At 49.6% G+C, this 20,235-nt stretch overlaps 1 protein-coding gene across 2 annotated transcripts; it reads left to right on the forward strand.

The window, feature by feature from the left end:
- The first annotated feature begins 1,621 nt into the window (after positions 1 to 1,621).
- On the forward strand, positions 1,622 to 13,931 carry GPR83 (G protein-coupled receptor 83). 2 transcript variants are annotated; one of them, XM_060104915.1, is made up of 4 exons: positions 1,622 to 1,987; positions 6,644 to 6,769; positions 9,936 to 10,069; positions 13,307 to 13,931. In XM_060104915.1, the coding sequence occupies exons 1-4, from the start codon at positions 1,622 to 1,624 to the stop codon at positions 13,929 to 13,931; spliced, it is 1,251 nt and encodes a 416-aa protein (XP_059960898.1). The 2 variants fall into 2 exon arrangements, with proteins under 2 accessions (XP_059960898.1, XP_059960899.1); XM_060104916.1 differs by lacking the exon at positions 6,644 to 6,769.
- The last annotated feature ends 6,304 nt before the right edge of the window (positions 13,932 to 20,235 follow it).

Raw genomic sequence — 20,235 nt, forward strand, 5'->3', positions numbered from 1 at the left:
CTGGGAAGAGTTCCCTGATTCCCCCTCACCTAGATGAGTGCACCTTGTACTTTAGTATGGTGACACTTACCAAACCATTTTCTAATTGCTTATTGACCTGTGTCCCTGGAGCTCAATGGGGTACAGAAGCTGATGTCTAACTTTCCTGGAAAGTTTCCAAAGTGAAAGGTGGCTAGGCTTCCCCTCAAGGCCCAGTGAGAAAAGAGGACTTTGGTGGGAGGGGTCTGTTCTCCAGGGTTTAGGTGGGACAAAGGTGCAGGATTTCTCCTGAACCAAGTACCTCAGAAGGTACCTGGGCTTGAGTCATTTGATGGAGTCCCAGCCTAAGGGCACCGCTCAGCAGGGTGTGATGACAAAAAAGAGTCTACATGGGGTTTGCCAATAGGACGGGTGAGGGGGCAGTTATAAGCAGTCGACCAGTTACTGCATATAGCACCCGAGAGTAATGTGGTGGGAGATCCCTACCCAGGTCTCTGAAAACCTCACTTACAGGAAAAAGGAAAACTTTCCACCAGGGCCAGAAAAGTTAAATAACTTGCTCAGGATTTCACAGCTAGGATGTGATAAAACTGGAATTTGACTCTGATTCCGTGGGATCTGGTGAGATGGATGGCGGGCCAGGGGTGACTGGGAGAGACTTCACAGGGGGGAGTGAAAGAACAGGTCAGCAAGATATCAAGATTTCCTGGAGGAGTAGGTGGGGAACAGAAAACAACATGGGTAACATCCCTTACAGATACAGGTTCAAAAACTCCCAGGGCAGAAAACTCAGTTACCCAGGAAGTGAGCACAGAGCTATTGATCTCCTTTGATTCTTGGATCACATCAGGAGAACTGGTTTGAAGTGTTTCCTTGAAAAACTAAGCCCCCCCCCCGCCCCCGCAACACACACACACACATTGAGTCTTAGTGAAGGGAAGGAAACAAAACCTGGCCAGCCTCCCAGGACATCTGAAGTCTGATCACTGAAGGCGCTTGGAGAAAGCCTACATCGATTGCCTTGTTCACCTTGTGCCGGAACTGCCAGGCCCCAGTGACCCACCTCAACTTGAAACCTGCCAAGCCTGACGCTCACAGTAGCCCAGAGTAGCCCCGCGCGGAACAAGGGGTTGCCTAGAGGGGGCGGCCTCAGTCCCTGCCGCGCGCCCCCCGAAACCCCAACCGCCCCGGGGCGCCTTCCGCCGGCTCCCTTTCCGATGACGAGGCTTAAGCAGAAAGCAGGCGGATGAGTGTTTTTAGGGAAACAGCCCTGACGCCTGGCTGGAGTTTTATTTCTAGAGCGAGAGCGGGCTGAGGCCGGGGGTGGGGAAGCCCGCCGAGCCGGAGCGCGTCACGGTCGCCCGGAGAGACGCCGCGCCGCCCGATAGGCAGAGGCACTCGCTCGCCCGCAGCCGGGGGGCGCAGCGGAGACACAAAAGTGCGGCCGGCGGCCCGGTGCGCGCCGATCGCGCGCGGGAGGGCGGCGGGGAGTGGGCGCCGGCCGGGTGCTGCGAGGCCGGGAGTCCCTGCGCACACAGCCCCGCGCGCTCCTCTCCCAGCGCCCGAGCGCACGTGCGCGGCCTGGCGGGACGTCCCGCCCGCCCCGCCCCGCCCCGTCCCGGGCGCGGAGGCTCCTGCAAAGATGATCCCTCGGTGCGTGCTGCTCTGCCTCCTCGCAGTGGCGCGAGCCGCGGACGAGCAGAGCCCGGAGGCGTCCCTGGTGGGGCCCAACGCCTCGCACTTCTTCTACTGGAACAACTATACCTTCTCCGACTGGCAGAACTTCGTGGGCCGGAGGCGCTACGGGGCCGAGTCCCAGAACCCCACGGTGAAAGCCCTGCTCATCATGGCTTACTCCTTCATCATCATCTTCTCGCTCTTTGGCAACGTCCTGGTCTGTCATGTCATCTTCAAGAACCAGCGGATGCACTCGGCCACCAGCCTCTTCATCGTCAACCTGGCCGTCGCCGACATAATGATCACGCTCCTCAACACCCCCTTCACTTTGGTGAGACCGCGAGGGCTGGACTGGCGCTCCGCTCTCTCCTCTCCCTGTCCTCCTCTCTCTTGCTGTCTCGATGTCTCTTATTTCCGTTTCTGTCTCTCTCTGCGTCCCTCTCCCTCTCTCCACCGATTTCTCTCCTCACTTCCCTGCCGGTCCCCCTCTTCTGCCTGTCTTCCTGTCTTCATCTTTCTTAGTCTCCTCTCTCTTGCCCTCTCATCTCTCATTTCTCATCTCTCAACACTCCCCTCTGTTGGTCTGTCTCTTAGTGTGTCTGTCTCTGTCATTCTGTTTGTCTTTCTGCCTGTCTGTCTCTCGGGGGTCTGTCTCTCTTCTCTATCTCTCGGTGTCTTCATCTTTTTTTCCTCTCTGCGACTCTGTCTTTCTCTGTCTCTTGTCTCTCTCTCATCATCTTCTAAGCCAGCGCTTCTGCAGCTCGTGGCATTGGGGTCAATGATTCGAGTGTCTGCAGCCAGCTGTGAACAAATGACCATTTCCTGTTTAATGTCACTGAGCATGAACCTGCTTGATGATGGTGCAGTAAATCAAAGCCCCTTGAAATTCCAGCATAGATTGTTAGGTCAACTCCCCCCGCCTCCCAACCGGGAGGCGGTTAAATGTCCCAGCATGAGATGTCCCAGCATGAGATGCTGCTTTGCACCAAGCTGAAATATCAAACAGTTGCTAGTTGTTAATGGAACCATGAGTGAATTTTCCTAAACCACTTATTTAAATTGCATTTGCCTTCTGTGGTTTGACAGCAAAGTCTGTGTGTGAAGACTGTGTTGTGGAAGAGATGAGGGTTAGTTGGGCTTGGGCCCCAGAGCTGGGGCAGCCTGGGGGCATTCGCACAAGGGTGGTGGGTGAGCCCCCCTTCTCGCTCCCACAACCTCCACCGAGCCCTGACTGCTGGGCCTTAGTGGTGTCACTTCTCTCCCTCCGTGACTTGGGACTGTGGTGCTCATGGATGATTGAGACTGGGAGGGTTATGACCAAGTAATCATCATGACTGTTACACCTTGTATTTCTGCAGCATGAGTTACATTTTTCCAATTTCTGGAATAATCTTGTTGATACTTGAGTTATTACCAAACCATATCTGTTCCTATCTCTTTCTCTTTCTTACACACACACAGACACACACACACTTGACCAGAAATAACAGACAAGCAAAAAGAAGAGGGTGAACTCCCACAAGCCTATCCACCTGTGTGAATGTCCTTCCAACCCTTATGTTTAAAAACTACATTTTCTCTCGTCCTCACTTATGAGAACTTCACTCACATTTTGCAGATAAGGAAACTAAGGCACAGAGAAGTTCAATGCCTTGTCCAAGGTCACTTGGCTGGTAATTGGCAGAGCCAGAATGAGAATTACTTCCCTTGACTCAAGTGCAGCCAGAGGTCTGTCCCCTAAGCCACTCAACTGGGACCTAGGGGGCAGGGCACCCTTGGACCACTAATCCAAACCATAGACTTCTCCTGCTCTCCTTCCTGCCTACATTTAATAGAGTCCTGGTCACTCAGGATGTTCCGGGGACTAGCCAAGGACAAAGGGACTTCCAGATACCCCCCCCCCACATACACATACACTCCCCCTCCACCCCTGCTGCCTTAAAGCACAGGACAATGCATCTCTGGCTCCTCCTGGATCCCCCTTGGCTTCTGACTTGACAATCTGCAGTGCTGGGGTTGGACTGGGCCACCCAAGATGGGAACTGGGAGGCCCCAGGGCATGGCCCTATGCTGCTGCCCAGAGCAGGATGCATGGCTGGATCTGCAGCAGACACAGGGCAGGTGGGGAGGGAGGCCAGGCTGCAGCTGAGAACTGACAGCCCCTACCCGGAGGATGTCCTGCAAGAGAGGGGATGTCAAGGTCCTGAGAACCCAGCCCCCGCTCCCGGTTGATCCAAAGCAGCTTGGCCTTCAACCTGACCCATGCAACCATCCCAATCCAAATTCCTGTCAGAGCTTCCAAGGCTCTTGCAACCAGGGGCGGGTCTTCTAAGCCCTCAGCCAGGCTCCTTGAAGGGGTAAGATGTCCTGCCCTTGGGCTGGTTGGTGACGATATCCTTCCTCCCTGGTCTCCCTTTCTGTCCACTTTACGTTCTACATCGGCATGAAATCCAGCTCTGGTCATTGAGAGAAAAGCAAACAGTTATTCACAACTCCCACGGCAGAGCCGTACACAGAATGTGGTGGAGCCTGGAGAAGGCGATCGTTTACTTTGACCTGCCAGAGTCCCGCGAGAGGCTCAAAGGAGACTTTTCAGGGCACGTGGCATTTCGAAGGGGCCAGGATAAGTAGGCGTTTCCCAGGCCTAGATGAACGTTCATTGCAGACAGAGGGACCCGGGCGAACAAAGGCAAGGGTGTGCAAGTTCACGGTGTGTTGAGGGAACGCTGAGCGGTTCACTGTAGCTGGAGCAGCGGAGGCAGGAAGGCCAGCGGAGGAGCCAGCAGGGCAGGGGGAAGCCGAGGTGGCCAGAAGGAAAGGCTGGGGCAGGGCTGCGAGCGGGCCTGGGTGCTCGTAAGGCATCTGGCTGTCTCTTGAAGGCCATGATGATTCTAAGCAGGCATCTGATTTTTGATTAACAAAATGCTGTCAGCAGCGTGAAGGCTGAATTACAGGGGGACAGACTAGAGGACGAGGAAAGCTGTCTGGAGGCTATCATGGTCCAGATGAGAGACGATGGGGGATTCCCCTCGAGCCACGGCCTTGGGACTGAAGAAGAGGGGATGGATTTGAAAACCCTTCGAGGTAGCGCTGGTTGGCTTTGGTGATTCATTGGTTGCGGGAGGCGAGAAGTAGGAGTAGCTAAGGATTTCCTGCTCTGTAATGTTTCTGGGCTGCTCCGCCCTGCCTATTCCAGAGAGAGTAGTGTCCATGGTCTGCTGTCCCAGGTTCATGATCAGACCAGACTTGTCCCTCATGACTCTCATCCACACATTCCAGCCAAACAGTTCCAACCCTTGTTCCCCAAACAGGTCCTGGGATTTCTGACCTAGTGCCAAGCGCTTTGTTCTTATCTCCCCATGGGCAAATCCTACCTATTCTTTAACGTTCATCTCAAATGTCTAATATGTTATAATAATGGCAGTTAATAGTGTTAAGTACTTGCTATGTACTAGGCACTGTCGTACCTGCTTTACCTGTGTTATCTGCTTTACGTGTGTTTGAGTTTCATAACAATCATGTGAACAAGGATTAGCCCCATTTTACAGATGAGGAAAATGAGGCTCATTGGACCTAAGTGCCTTGCCCAAGGTGGCAGCTATCACTAGCAAATACTCTGCTGTAAATCACTAGGCAATATGCTTCCTCTCAAGCTGACCTGCTCTATTTCTTTTGGTGTCTTCTCTCATTCTCTCTGCCTCAGCACACTCCCACCCCACCTGGTGGCCCTTTGTCTGGGCCTTCTGTAGGGCACTGACTACTTTCTGTCTTTCATCTGAGATACCTGAGTCATCCTCTGCCCACATTGGAAGCTCCTTGATCAGAATCAAGGCCTGATCTCTCTTGGACGTGGGACATTACTCATAGGAGCTCAGGAGCTGAGTGAGTGAGCAAATAGCCATGGAGGATGTGGGGTGAGGCTTAAGTCTGCTCCCTGGACCCCACATGCCCTGGGAGCTTGTCTTCTCTCCCTGCCCAGAGCCTGGTCCCTGCTCCCACCTCTGCAGGCCCCTGGGACTCCTTCCCAGATGACGTGTTGCAGGCCTGCTTAGCTAGGGTTCCAGAGCACAGCCCACGTGCTGTGTTGTGACTCTTCAGTGTGTCTCCTCCATGAGTCTGAACTCATATGAGCCAAAAATGAATTTTACTATTACCATAAAAATGGCTGCTATTTATTTCTAATCATATCTTTCTAGCAATCTGCCAGATGTGTTCCACACTTTGTAACATTTTTAAAGTTATTTTATTTTTAAATTTTTTATTCACTTACTTATTTTTTATTAAGTAGTTTTTTTTGTTGTTGTTTTGGCTGCGTTGGGTCTTCGTTGCTGTGCACGGGCTTTCTCTAGTTGCAGCGAGCGGGGGCTACTCTTTGTTGCTGTGCACAGGCTTCTCATTGCGGTGGCTTCTCTTTGTTGCACAGCACCGGCTCTAGAGTGCAGGCTCAGTAGTTGTGGCGCACAGGCTTAGTTGCTCCGCGGCATGTGGGAACTTCCTGGACCAGGGTTCAAACCCATGTCCCCTGCATTGGCAGGCGGATTCTTGACCACTGTGCCACCAGGGAAGTCCCTGTAGCCATTTTTTAAAAAAAGTTGATCCCTACAATAAGATACAAGGTAGAGATTTTTAAGCCTTTTTTGTGTGTGTAAATGAGTAAACTGAGGTTCAGAGAGGTTACCTACCTTGCCAAAGGTCACACAGCTAGAAAAGATTAGAGGTGGGAAATCTAACTCCAGAGCCCATGTCCTTCCCACGCTGTCCTGGCACTGAACAGGGCCCAGCCATAACAGCAGGGTCAGGGTTTGTTGAACTGAATGATAGAGAATGAGTCATGCTGGAGAAAAGCACACGTGACTCACAGTCCAGCAGCACAGAGGAAGAAGGAGGAGGGGAGAAGGCTCCTGTGGGATGCTCCTCAGAGACCACAGGGAGCGAGTGTCCGTGTCAAGGCCTGTCTGTCTCCTGATGTTTGTGGGCTCGTCTCTAGGTCCGCTTTGTGAACAGCACGTGGGTGTTCGGGAGAGGCATGTGCCACGTCAGCCGCTTCGCCCAGTACTGTTCCCTGCACGTCTCAGCCCTGACGCTGACAGCCATCGCCGTGGACCGCCATCAGGTGAGGGCACCCACCCCCCAATGCCCTGTCCTTTCCTCCCCGGCTTTGCTTTCCAGGTGGCTGAAGGCAGTGTTTTAGCCCATTTTTCAATGAGCATATTTGTCTCCTTATTGACCACTATGAGCATTAAATTAGGCATATAGCCCCTTGGTGCTAAGGGCTGCAAAACATTATTCCATGTTTGTTTGCTCCAGTGAAGACTCACTGCTGGCATTTTGTGTGTCAGAAATGAATGAGTTTGTTTTGGGGGGGGGGGGTGTTGAAAAGCAGATCTGGAAAATCACAGATGAAAAGAGAGTGGCAAATGCAGGTCTGAGGCAAGGCTCCTGGCTGGGAGATGAGATGGATATTTCTGGACCCAGGTTGTTGAAGAGGTAAACAAGCTGGAGGGGGGCAGGCAGGTGGCAGGCGCAGGTGTCGGGTGGGGTAGGGAGGCCCAGCTCACTGTCCTGCTCCATCGGATTCACATGGGTCGATATGGTGAAGGGACCTGGAAAGGACCTGAGGGTGCCCATCCTGGAGGAGGGCGACTCCACACAGGCGCCTCGCTCATGCTGACTCAATGAACCATTGTTGTACACTGGGTCTCTGCTGAGTCAAGGTGTGCAGGCTCAGGAAAGGGCATGCATAGCTTGCCCAAGATCACATGACTGATGATTGATGAAGGTAGGAATAGGACTGAGGTCTGTCTGGCTCCAGGTTCATGCTCGGATCTCTAGAAGATCACTAGTCTGCTCTGAGAAGATGCAGGGGCACCTATAAGGCTGGTATCGTAAGGGCCACCAGGACAAAGAGAGAATTTATTCTAAGCAGCTCCAAGAGGTACAACAACGACCAAGGGATAGGAAGCTTCTAAGATACAGATTCAAAGATGCAGCTCAATATGAGGAAGAGTTTTCTAATAGAAGTGTCTGAAGGTGGACAAAGCTACCTGGGGAGGTGAGTTTCATGTCACCAGCCATATTTAAGCAAGGCTTGGATGAGCACTTGATAGGAATGTTTTAGAGGACATTCATGCATCTAATGGGGAATTGGACTTGGCAAACTTTGAGATCTCTTTAACCTTGAAATGCCGTCATTTTGGCATTTATGTTACAGACGTTTTGGTGCAAAGTGTGAAAAGGTTGCGTACATATATTTCCTGCCTTTTCTTAACCTTCTCCCCTAATTCAACAAGAGGGACTCTGGATCACCTTTACTTGGACTATACCCACCGCATTTAACACAGCTAACTGAGGGTTGACCCTTGGGCCAAAGGCAGTTCTGAGGAGCAGGGGCCAAGTCTTGCCCACATTGGCCACACTGCTGTGACATATACCCACAAATGGGATCCTGTCGCAGAGTCTACAGGTTCTTCAAGTGTCCAGGGCCTCTGACTGAGGCTTCCACTCCCTTTATCAACCTGAACCACGATGGCGTGTGAGGGGCAAGGATGGCAAAGTCCAGAATGGAGATGTGCTGGGCAGCTTCTAAAGCCTAGTCCATTCCTCCCATAAAACCTTAAAAAATTGGAAGGAGACTTTGGGAGGACACAGCAGAATGTCCAGTGTGTCCTGGGATGGCATCCTGAGACAATGGCAGCTCTTTATGACCTCTCTTTCTGACCCGACTCACTATCCCCAAATGGCTTTTTCAAGAAATAATGATTCTAAACTTGCAACCTAAGTGTTCATCAACAGATGAATAGATAAAGGAAATGTGGTATATATGTATAATGGAATACTACTCAGCCATAAAAAAGAATGAAATTTTGCCATGGATGGATTTGGAAGGCATTATACTAAGTGAAATAAATCAGCCGGAGAAAGACAGATACTGTGTGCTACCACTTATATGTGGAATCTAAAAAAATACAACAAACTAGTGAATATAACAAAAAAGAAGGAGACCCACAGATATGGAGAACAAACTAGTGGTTACCAGTAGGAAGGGAATGGGAGAGGGGCAATATAGGGGTAGGAGATTAAGAGGTACAAGCTATAGCTTATTATAAAATAAGCTACAAGGATATGTTGTCCAACATGGGGAATATAGCCAATATTTTATAATAACTATAAATGGAGTATAACCTTTAAAAATTGTGAATCACTATATTGTACACCTGCAATTTATACATTATACATCAACTATACTTCAATAAAAAAAGGAATAATGATTCTAATCTTAAAATGAGGATGCTGTTAAATTCCCAAGTCTTTATTTAAACCTTTTAGGAGAATTGATTGGCATACAGTAGCAATCAATTCCAAGATGCTTTTCAGCCCAAAGCCTCTAACAATGGTTTAATTTGGGGCTTGGTAAAGCTGGGCCCCACTGCAATTTTAGAAATGGCTTTCAGAGACAATGTGGTGAACCCCCAAATAAAGGGCAATGCAGCTTCCCATGATGAGTGGTGAGAGTCTCCTCCCGATGTGTGTCGCCCTCAGACCCCTCGGAGCCCTTTGTAACTTAAAGGATCTGGAATCGTGGGCAGACGAGATGAGATCCTGAGGTGCCACGGCTGCTCCTGTGCCAGCCTTGCTGTGGGTGTCGTGGGAACAGACCTCCCCCTTCACCACTCCCCCACCCTCTCACTGCACCCGGCTTCTGCCACGCATGACCTGCAAGAGGCATTTTTTTAAAATTAATTAATTAATTTATTTTTGGCTGTGTTGGGTCTTCCTTGCTGTGCGCAGGCTTTCTCTAGTTGCGGCGAGCGGGGTCTTTTCTTCGTTGTGGAGCACGGGCTCTAGTTGTGTGGGCTTCAGTAGTTGCAGCACACAGGCTCAGTAGTTGTGGCGCACGGGCTTTGTTGCTCCGTGGCATGTGGGATCTTCCTGGACCGGGGCACGAACCCGTGTCCCCTGCATCGGCAGGCAGACTCTCAACCACTGCACCACCAGGGAAACCCCTGGCAGGTGGATTCTTAACCACTGCATCACCAGGGAAGTCCTGCAAGGGGCATTTGAACTGCCTGGAGTCTCTGAGTCCAGATGACACCCTCTCTGTACCCCCGTGGGCTGGACGGTGTGGTGGTGCAGCTCAGGGGCTCGATAATGAGTTAAGGGGTGCTTGACTCTAAGTAGGACCTACCTGCCTCATTGTGACAAGTGAGCTGCATCGTCTGTATTTCTTAGTTGCTTCAAACTGTCTTCAGCCAGTGATGCCCGGTTTGCTTGTCTTCCAGGTCATCATGCATCCGTTAAAACCCCGGATCTCAATCACAAAAGGTGTCACCTACATCGCAGTCATCTGGACCATGGCAACATTCTTTTCACTTCCACACGCTATCTGCCAGAAATTATTTACCTTCAAGTACAGGTGAGATAAACTAGTGGGGAGCAGCCTGGGGATCCGGAGAACCTTGACAGAGGGAAATCGGAGCCCCCTCTGAATCTCAGAGTTACCAGTACCTGCTGCGCTGAGCTGTTCTCTCTGTCTCCTTCCCATTCTGTTGCTTCCAGGCCTGTGCGTATCCTCTGCACTTTTTCTGCTTTTCTTCATCTTTTCTTTGCAACACTTTTAGCTTCCTCTTTAGTCTCTGTCCCTTTGTCTGTAAGGTCAAGGCAACAGCAATCAGCTTCTGCCACTGGGGACAGGTACTAACCCAGACTGAGATTCAGAATCACCCAGGCCCTGTTTAGAACGGTGATGTTTAAATTCTCTCCCACAACCTACAAACAAGCATGTTTATCTCTAAGTGTCTCAGGCAGGATGCTCTACCCCCCTCCCCACTACCTCCCATCTATCATGTGCTTTGTCCTGTGCTCTCACAGAATGGAAAACACTCAGTGTCTTGAAATTTAAACACCCGTGTGTGCTGCTAGTCAGTTAAAGGTGATCTCCCCTGTTAGACTGTGAGGTTGGGGGGAGCTGGCCCCGTTTCTGATTTTGCCATCTTGGTGTCCCTAGCATCTATATTACTGTCTTCCCATCACGAGCTCTCTGTACGTGGTTACTGAATGAATGAATGAGATTCGAGTGATCTTCATCAGTTCATTGTTGTTTCAGCTGAAGTTCCATAGAAACAGATCCTGAGATAAAGGAAGGTACATGTGCCTGGGATTTTTAAGAAAGTGCTCCCGGGGTAATGGGTAAGGCAGTGGAGAAGCTGGACAGCAAATGGGGAGAGACCACGGGAGGGTGTGGTTTGCAGGGGGAGCTCTGGAGCAGACTGGTAACACACAGTTTGCCTGCTTTGAGCCAAGGGAGAGCTGGGCTTTTGTATTCCAGGCCTTCCTGGGGGAAATGGAGATACGTGGCCACTTCCGGCTCGTAATGGATCTGTGGAAAGTATCTTCAGTGGCCTTAGGGTAGTCCTAGGCCCCTAGAAGGTCACGGCTGACAGCTGTGTGTTGTCGGGTGGGCCGGAGCTGGGGGCCTGGTGCTCCAGACCAGTAAAGGGGATCTAGGGGGTGCACGGCTGGCAGGTCTTGCCATGCGCTGCCTCACCTGAGACATACATTTACATGCACTCCTGTGACATAAGCGGGGTCCAGAGAACAAGCTCTGAAGGCCAATTTCAACTAATTTATAAAGTCTCTGTCCCCGAATTCTAGGCTATCGAATGAATCACATACCCACCCCTTCCCAGCATTCAGACTCCCCAACTGCCTTCATATATGGAAGGCTATTTCTTTCTTCTGCTAATAAAAGTGAAGAGAGTTTTCTTTCTTTCACTAGTGATGGCCCGCTGCACCTATAACAAGATCAACAAGCTACATGGTATGATGGGAAAAAAAGTAGCAATTTTGAGTTGCTGCTCAGAGATTTTACAGTACGAAAACTCTGCTCGCACCCAGAGTCTGGACATTTAGATAAAGACCCGAGCTTAGGATTCCTGCCACAAGTTCCTGCCTTGCTTTTCCCGGGGCATTTTTTTAAAAAATTATTTTTATTTATTTATTTATTTGGCTGCATTGGGTCTTCGTTGCGGTGTGTGGGCTTCTCATTGCAGTGGCTTCTCTTGTTGCAGAGCACGGGCTCTAGGCACACAGGCTTCGGTAGTTGTGGCTCACGGGCTCTAGAGCGCAGGCTCAGTAGTTGTGGCGCTCGGGCTTAGTTGCTCTGCGGCATGTGGGATCTTCCCGGACCAGGGCTCGAACCCATGTCCCCTGCATTGGCAGGTGGATTCTCAACCACTGCGCCACCAGGGAAGCCCATCAGGGCATCTTTTAAAATGACCACTTGTGAAAAATTAGTGACCTCTGCCCCAACCACCTTATAAGTAACAGGTGCTTGCTACCCTGCTCTCTCTCTCTCTCCTGCTCACCTGTGACCGGGGAGGGAGGACTGCCCCTCTCCTGGCTCATAGCGCCCCCGTTCTGGGATGTAAGTAATAGTCTTGTGACTTCCATTGTGTGAGTGTATTGAAACTGCGCCTTCAATCAAGATGACCCCTGGGTTTTCGCTTCCCCAAAGTGGAAGGAAGCTGCTGAGGGAGCTCCCTGCCACTTCATTCAGCAAATCATAATCTGCATATTCTTAACCCACCAGCTCTGGGTTTTCCAACATAGACAGATGTCCCTAAAAAATTTCAAGAGGACTGGGTACATTCCATAGAAAATAAGTACTTTTTGTCTGAGTGGCTGAAGGTGTATGAGTTCAGGCATTGCCACTCACATTCTCAAGACCCATTTCTTTGCCCCATTCCTTGGATCCCCTCTGGAATGGGAGTAGGTAGTACAATGGGAAATTCCAAGATTTCCTGAATCCATCAGGCTCCCAGGATGAGTTAATTCTAAGACTAGGAACACCAGTGTTGCATTCATTTATTGAACAAATATTTATTGGGTGTCTATTCTGGGCTAGGAATAATACAAAGTAAAGAGGACACAGAGTGATCTAGGTGTATTTCTCTTTTTTAAAAATTGAAGTACAGTTGATTTACAATGTTGTGTTAGTTTCAGGTGTACAGCGAAGTGATTCAGTTATATATATATAAATATATGTGTGTGTGTGTGTGTATAAATTCTTTTTCAGATTCCTGTTGGTTATCTATTTTATATATTGTAGTGTGTATATGTTATCCCAAACTCCCAGTTTATCCCTCCCCCAGACCTTTCCCCTTTGGTAACCATAAGTTTGTTTTCTATGTCTGTGGGTCTATTTCTATTTTGTATATAAGTTCGTTTGTATCATTTTTTTAAAGATTCTACCTGTAAAGCAATATCATATGACATTCGTCTTTCTCTGTCTGGCTTTCTTCACTTAGTATGATAATCTCTAGGTCCATCCGTGCTGCAAATGGCATTATTTCATTTTTTATGGCTAAGTAATATTCCATTGTATATATGTACCACATCTTCTTTATCCATTCATTTGTCGATGGACATTTAGGTGTATTTCTTACCTATATAGAATGCCCAGCCTAGTGGGAGAGCTGAAAATGTAATCAGATAATTAGGCTGCTCATCACATGTGCTGTAACAGACGGAGCCCAGTGGAGGGAGAGGCCAGTGGTTCCTGGGATGGGGCTTTTCCACGCTAATTTCACACCCTCTTTCTCTATCCCTCTCCCTCTCTGTCTCTCTCTGTCTCTCTCTCCCCTGCCCCCAGTGAGGACACTGTCCGCTCCCTGTGCCTGCCAGACTTCCCTGAGCCAGCCGACCTCTTCTGGAAGTACCTGGACTTGGCCACATTCATCCTGCTTTACATTCTCCCCCTCCTCATCATCTCCGTGGCCTACGCCCGTGTGGCCAAGAAGCTGTGGTTGTGCAACACCATTGGGGATGTGACCACGGAGCAATACCTGGCCCTGCGGCGCAAGAAGAAGAAAACCATCAAGATGCTGATGCTGGTGGTGGTCCTCTTTGCCCTCTGCTGGTTCCCCCTCAACTGCTATGTCCTCCTCCTGTCCAGCAAGGTCATCCACACCAGTAATGCCCTCTACTTTGCCTTCCACTGGATCGCCATGAGCAGCACCTGTTACAACCCCTTCATCTACTGCTGGCTCAACGAGAACTTCAGGGTCGAGCTGAAGGCATTACTGCGCGTGTGCCAAAGGTCGCCCAAGCCTCAGGAGGAGCGGCCGCCCTCCCCGGTCCCCTCCTTCAGGGTGGCCTGGACGGAGAAAAGCAGCGGCCGCAGCGCTCCACTAGCCAACAGCCTCCCGCCCTCCTCCCAGCTCCAGTCTGGGAAGACAGACCTGTCGTCCGTGGAGCCTATCATGGCAGTGACCTAGGGGAGGAGGGCAGGAAGGGCCAGGGGGCGGGGCTCTGTCTCCAGATGAGACTGGGAAAGGGCCTGAGGGAGGACAAAGCCTGGGAAACAGCCTGTCCTCCCACCGCTTCACATGCTGGAAGCAGCTCCTGAAGAAGCCCAAGGACGTTTGAGTGCCTAGGCAGCTCTGCCCAGGCTCCTCGACCCGTTAGATGGGAAAACGAAAAGACAACTCCCAGCTCGACACGTGTTTGTGAATTCCTGTCTGAGACATGCTGGTTCCCTGAGCCAGGGGACCCAGGACAGCTTCAGCCCCCATGGGGGCTGAGTCAGTCAACTGCCTACACCTGTCAGGCCACTGCCTTACAGCCCTCCCACCACTGAGCACCCATGAAGGACCCTTGAGTCAGACGTGGGGAGTGGCTGACCCAGATGCACAGCTGTGCTTGAGAAAGGTCCATCGGCCAGTGAAAGGTCAGCGAGCCAGAGCTGGCGTGGAGGTGTGTATGCCTCGCTTTCTGAAGTCTCTGGAGCTGGCTGAGTCCCAGTTCTGTGGCGGCCCAACACGTGACAAGAAAAGACCGACTGGGTTCCTTAAAATAAAGAGGAATTACTGAGTTTCCTTAAAACAAAGAAAAACTATTATTGCAACTTTGGAGCATTCAGAAAAGCACAAAGAAGAAAATAAAAATCACCCCCTTCTCCCACCAACTTCTGATAAGTTCTGTCAAAATACTGTGGCTTTCTTTGCAGCTTCTTTCCGTGTATGTGTGTGTGTGTTTGTGTGTGTTTATGATTTTCATTTCATGCTGAATTACACTTTTCCATTTAGAAGTAAGCAAGAAACTGGGCATAGCCGAGAACTCCTGAACCCCTCTCCCGGGAATAGTGTCCACCAAAAGAGTTCGAAGATGAGGTGTGAGAAGAGCCCAAGGGGAACACTGTCCCAGAGCAGACAGACTGCCTTCATCCTGCAGCCAGTGGTGGCAAGGGCCTGGCTGAAGGACCTCTCCTTGGAGGGTGGCCATTGTGATGAACCGGGTATAAAACTCATCCAGGAGGCATAATTCCTCCTCTCCTGCAAGCACACAGAGCAAGAGGTGGTGAAATGCTGCCCTGCTTTTGCAGGAGATGAGGGAGCAGGCTTTCCAACATGCTGGAAATACCCATGCTTAGACACCTCATCCTCCCAAGCTGTCTAGTCAAGCCATTTCTCCTCCATGTCATCTGAATAATAAGGCTTCTTCACGCCAATTCTCACAAGACGACTCACTGTCAACATCACTCTCTCACATGTCACTTATCAAACCCTATGGCATCGCGATGGTCCTTAGTGACTCAATTTGCCAGAGAAATCTCATTCCAGAGACAATGAGTGTTTTCATCACCTTCCATCTGGCCCTGAGTGACTCATTGTGTCATCCAGAAGAGAGACGCATCGGGCAGAAGAGAGCGTCATTCACCAGCCCTGAACAACTGCCTCTCTCACACTGGTTTGAGGTTTCTTTCTAGCACCAGAGAGATCCTGAAAGCAAAGCATGGTCATGGAGCTAAGAGGGAAACTGAGGCTCAGGGAGAAGGGGTTTGTCCAAGGTTCACTTAGATCTCTTGGCTGTTAATTGAACCTGAACTTGGTCATATCATCTGCTTCTCTGTAAGGAACCATGGGGGTTCATTATCCTATTCTCTCTATTTACGAGGATGTTTGAAAATTTTCAAGACGTAAAGTTTCAAAAATAATCTTCTGAACAGTGGATAGAAAAGTGACTTTCATGGGACAGAGAGAGCCTTTTAAGCCCATAGGGATCCCCAGGTGGATTTTTTTCAGACCAAGTGGCTCCCAGGCCTGTGTGTATTGTCTCTTAATGCTGCCATGGAAATTCTTACCAGAAAGAGAACAGGCGACAGGGTTACAGAAAATTTGTCCTGCTCTGAAATCACGGGGAAGGCTTCACTTTGTTCCTTCCTCTCTGAGGGCATCTAGAAATTCTGCCAAGTCACAGAGAAGGCTCTTCTCTGGTGGAAGACCCTCCCCACTGATGGCTCATTAAGTCTGGGTCTCCTGTCAGCTCCCTGTCTCCCCACACCCCACGTTCCCTGTGTGCCTCAGAGCAGAAGTGATTTGTGTTTGTGAATGTGACATGTGTAAAACTTGAATCTTTACACTGTGCTGTCATGAGGACTTTACTGTAAATTGCTCCCGTCTCAATAAAATACATCGTGGGTGTGTGGCCTGTGCTTCCTGGACTTGTGATTAGGCCACAGTTGATGACCTTTAAAATGGGGATCCTCGAGGATTAGATGAAGAGAGCATGGAGAGCCTCGGCCCTCACCTCTACATTTTACAGCTGAGCAAGCACAAACACTGAGCAGGTAAATAGCCAGTTGAAAACCTCTGGTTAGTGCCTTCTTCCATGGAGCTGGCTACCGAGGCCCCTCTTTTGTGAAATCTGTGAAATGAATCTGTGCTGAGTGATTTAAGCCGGGACTCCATCTGTTCCTTGGTGATTCAGGAGGAGGCGAAGGTGCCGCTCCTACGCGCGGGGTGCGGTGGGTACCACGTTCCTGTCCACAGTGTTTCTGCCCCCCTGGACCTGGGCTCCCTTTGTCCAACCAGCTAAGCTGGGTAGGAGCCTCTATAAGCGGCTCTTTGCAGGAAACCGCCCTCAACAGGAAGCCCCTTTTCTTGTCACTTTAGTAAAGCTATATTGTAACTAACTCTTAGACCAGGCATGCGCATGCTCTACTCATCTCTGGCCCAAGCACACCTTTCACATCTTTTGTACCTTGCCTAACGTGTTGGTTCTTTTTGTAGATCAAAGAAGTAGAAATGAAGAACAAGTAATTAACAGATGACCAGATCTCTTCCCTAGCTTCCCCTTCAGTAATCTGAACAAGATAACATCTAGAGGGAGGTCTCGAGGAGTTGGTGAGCCTGCACACAGTGGGGAATGTCCACGACTCTGACCCCCTATCCCAATGATTAACTGAGGTTACTTCCCTGTTTCCCTTTAAATCTTTCATGGCTAAGCAGAATCTTTGGAGGTGGTTTTGGGGGACACTGAGTGTACCATCTCCCCAGATTGCCAGCATTCTGATTAAAAGCATCTTTCCTTTCTACAACAGTTGTTTCTCTCCCTCTCTCTCTCTCTCATACTGACTTTTTTTTTTTGCGGTACGCGGGCCTCTCACTGCTGTGGCCTCTCCCGTTGCGGAGCACAGGCTCCGGACGCGCAGGCTCAGTGGCCGTGGCTCATGGGCCCAGCCGCTCCGTGGCATGTGGGATCTTCCTGGACCAGGGCACGAACCTGTGTCCCCCGCATCGGCAGGCGGACTCTCAACCACTGCGCCACCAGGGAAGCCCTCATATTGACTTTTGAGTAGTGAGCAGACAGACCTGATTCGGTAACACCTCCACTGCATACATAATTACCCTGATGTCATCCAGATCCCAGGAAATTAATGTTAAATAATTACACAGTAGGGAATTTACTGTGCCTAGGGGAACATATGAAAGAAAATGAAAGGCGATGGAGAAAAGAGGGGAACTAGGATTTGCTGACACCTCCTATGTGAGACACTGCGCTAAATGTCTGAGTCCGTGAGCTCATTCTCCCTCAGTATTTCTCCAAGGTGAGCATTATTATTTCTACACTGCAGATGAAGAAACTGAGGCTCAGGTAAAGATCCCAAAGCCTAGTCTTGAGATTAGGTTCTGAGAAGCCTTGTAGGAAAGAAACTTAATTTGTTTTTAATCTGATGTTCTATGAATTTCCTTGATTATGGGGCACTTTTGGGGGTAAAACCTGTTAACTGTCCCCAAACCAGCGCTTGAGTTACATGCTTAGGGAAATGCTTGACTACATGGGTTCCAGGGCCCCTTGCAGCTCCATGGTCAGTGAATCCATGCTTCTAGAACAAATAGAATCTCATGCTGCCTTGTGGGCTCACCTCTGGCTAGAAGCGTCTTGCCAACAAACTGTTTAGTGATGCCTGAGTGGCCAGTGCCCTGCTTGACCAACTATGTCAGGTTGCCAAGGTTAACAGCTGTCTCACAGCTGGCCAGGGCCTCAGGGTCCCCAGACAGCACAGGCAGAACTTGGCTAAACCCTCACTGCTCCAAGCTGGTCGGGATGTGCCTCCAGGGCCCCTAGGGTGATGGAAGCTATGCCAGAGTGCCTGGGGCCAGGAAAGCCTGGCGGTCTTGTAGCATCCACTGGGGAAACATGCTTGTCCTAGAGTGTTGCCCAAAGACGGTAGAAGATGCTCCCAGTGCTGTGGGATCAGGTCGTCAGCATCTTGCTTTGGCATCTCTGTGTACCCTCCCCACACCCTCACCCCGGTGCCTCGCCCCTGCCATTCTCTCTCCTTTCAAGGCGTAGTTAGGGAAAGAACAAATACAATACATGCAATGCTGGAGGCATTTGGGGAAAAGAATGACCAGTGATATTTAATGTGAGAAAGCCCTGGGGTTCAGGTTTTAGAGCCTCTCTTGCTGAGAACAAGCTGCTTCATGGTGACAAAGTGCTTGATGTTAACAGCCCCTCCTTGCCTCCTGTTTTTAACCTAGCAGGGACCCTGTCCTCAGACTGATCATGAATTTAAGTTGCTCAGCGTCAATATGAGGAAGGCAAAGGAATCATGAACACAGGGTCAGGATGTTGATGACCTCAGGTGGAGAAGGGGTAGGGGTTGGCACGTAGGGCAATGGGAACTGTTACCGCATCCAAGCTCGCTCTGCTCGCTGCACGACAGACCAATGAATCTGGAGACAAGGTGCTGAGGCAAGGAATACGACTTTATCTGGAAAGCTGGCAAACCGAGAAGATGGCGGGACTAAAGTCTCAAAATAACCATTTTATCAGGATTTGGATGCCAGCTTCTTTTATAGCACGGAGAGGGGGAGGAGATGAGGAAGTAAAGTAAAAAGACCATACTTTTTGCAAATATCCCCTGGAATGGCCAGCCTCGGGGAGGGGATGTGTTAATTTCTTTCTTGCAGCCATCCACAGGTGGAACAGGGTCGGATGTTTCCCTGAACAAAGGCCCTTTGGTTTGACATTCAGGCAGAGGGGCAGCGTTCCCTGAGGCAGGCCATTGTGTATAGACAGCATCCTTTTAGTGAACAAAAGCAACGGGAAGCAAAGGTTAAAGCAAAAGAAACAGATCCAACATGTAGTCTGATTTGGCTTTTCCCTGTTACAGAGCCACTTGGCTGTAAATAATTGTCAAGGTTCTAGCTTTTGTTTTGGGCAGTGGGTTCTTACTACCTGATTAAAAAATCATGAATCACATAAGTAACCAAATAGCTAAAAGCAGATGGACCAACATTAAGAGTGTGCCATAAGCCAAGGATTATAGTTCATCCAATTCTGTGCCTCTGCAGTCTATACACAAACAAGCAGTAAGCCAAGAGAAATGGAACCTAGAGGTCCAAGCCTTCACTTTTCTTCCCTGCATCCTTCCAATCTAGTTACATCTATATTTGTATTACTAGAATATGCAAATAGAGTTCACAGCTGAGACAAGTAAGATATGACAATTATATTCCTTTTTTAAAAACAATCTTTTTTTTGGATTTAAAACTTGCCTCTATTTCTTTGCTTTTGTTTTCTATATCACAATCACTACTTCTGTCCCAATTTTTCAAAATAGTTAAAACCCCTTTGTGAGGTGACCACACACATCCTGGTCTGCCAGTACCCCTCTCCCACGCCTCCTGGGCAATCTGAGCTGCTTCTCCTTGGCTAGCTGATCTCTATGTTTACTTATCTCTATGGCAGCAGAGGACCTGCTTTCCCAGGACTCCCCTTCTCCTCTCCCTAGTGGTTAGATCTTCCAGTTTCCTAGATCCATTTCATCCTCTTTCTTTGTTTACTCCTTACTTTGGAAGAGCACATCTTCCAGCCATTGCCCAAGAAAAGAAAATTTTCTTTTGAGACCTTTGTATGTCCCGAGATGTTTTTTAATTCACATGTAACTAGAACTGCATCTGAGTGAATATAGGGTAATAGATTGAAAATCACTTTCTCTCGGAATTTTGAAGGCATTTTTATTAGTTTTCTGTTGCTGCCATGACAAATTATGACCGCCTTAGTGGGTTAACCAGCACAAACGTTTTATCTTACGCTTCTGTAGGCAAGTCAGAAGCCTGACACAGGTCTCATGGGGCCGAAATAAAGGCGTCAGCATGGCTGCATTCCTTTCTGTAGGCTCTGGGTCTGATCCGTTTCCTTACCTTTTCCAGCTTCCAGAGGCCACCCATATTCCTTGGCTCATGGCCCCTTTCCTCCAGCTTCAAAGGCAGCAACATGGCATCTCTCTGA

This window comes from Mesoplodon densirostris, chromosome 7, assembly GCF_025265405.1.
Source record: "Mesoplodon densirostris isolate mMesDen1 chromosome 7, mMesDen1 primary haplotype, whole genome shotgun sequence".
Lineage (NCBI taxonomy): Eukaryota > Metazoa > Chordata > Mammalia > Artiodactyla > Ziphiidae > Mesoplodon > Mesoplodon densirostris.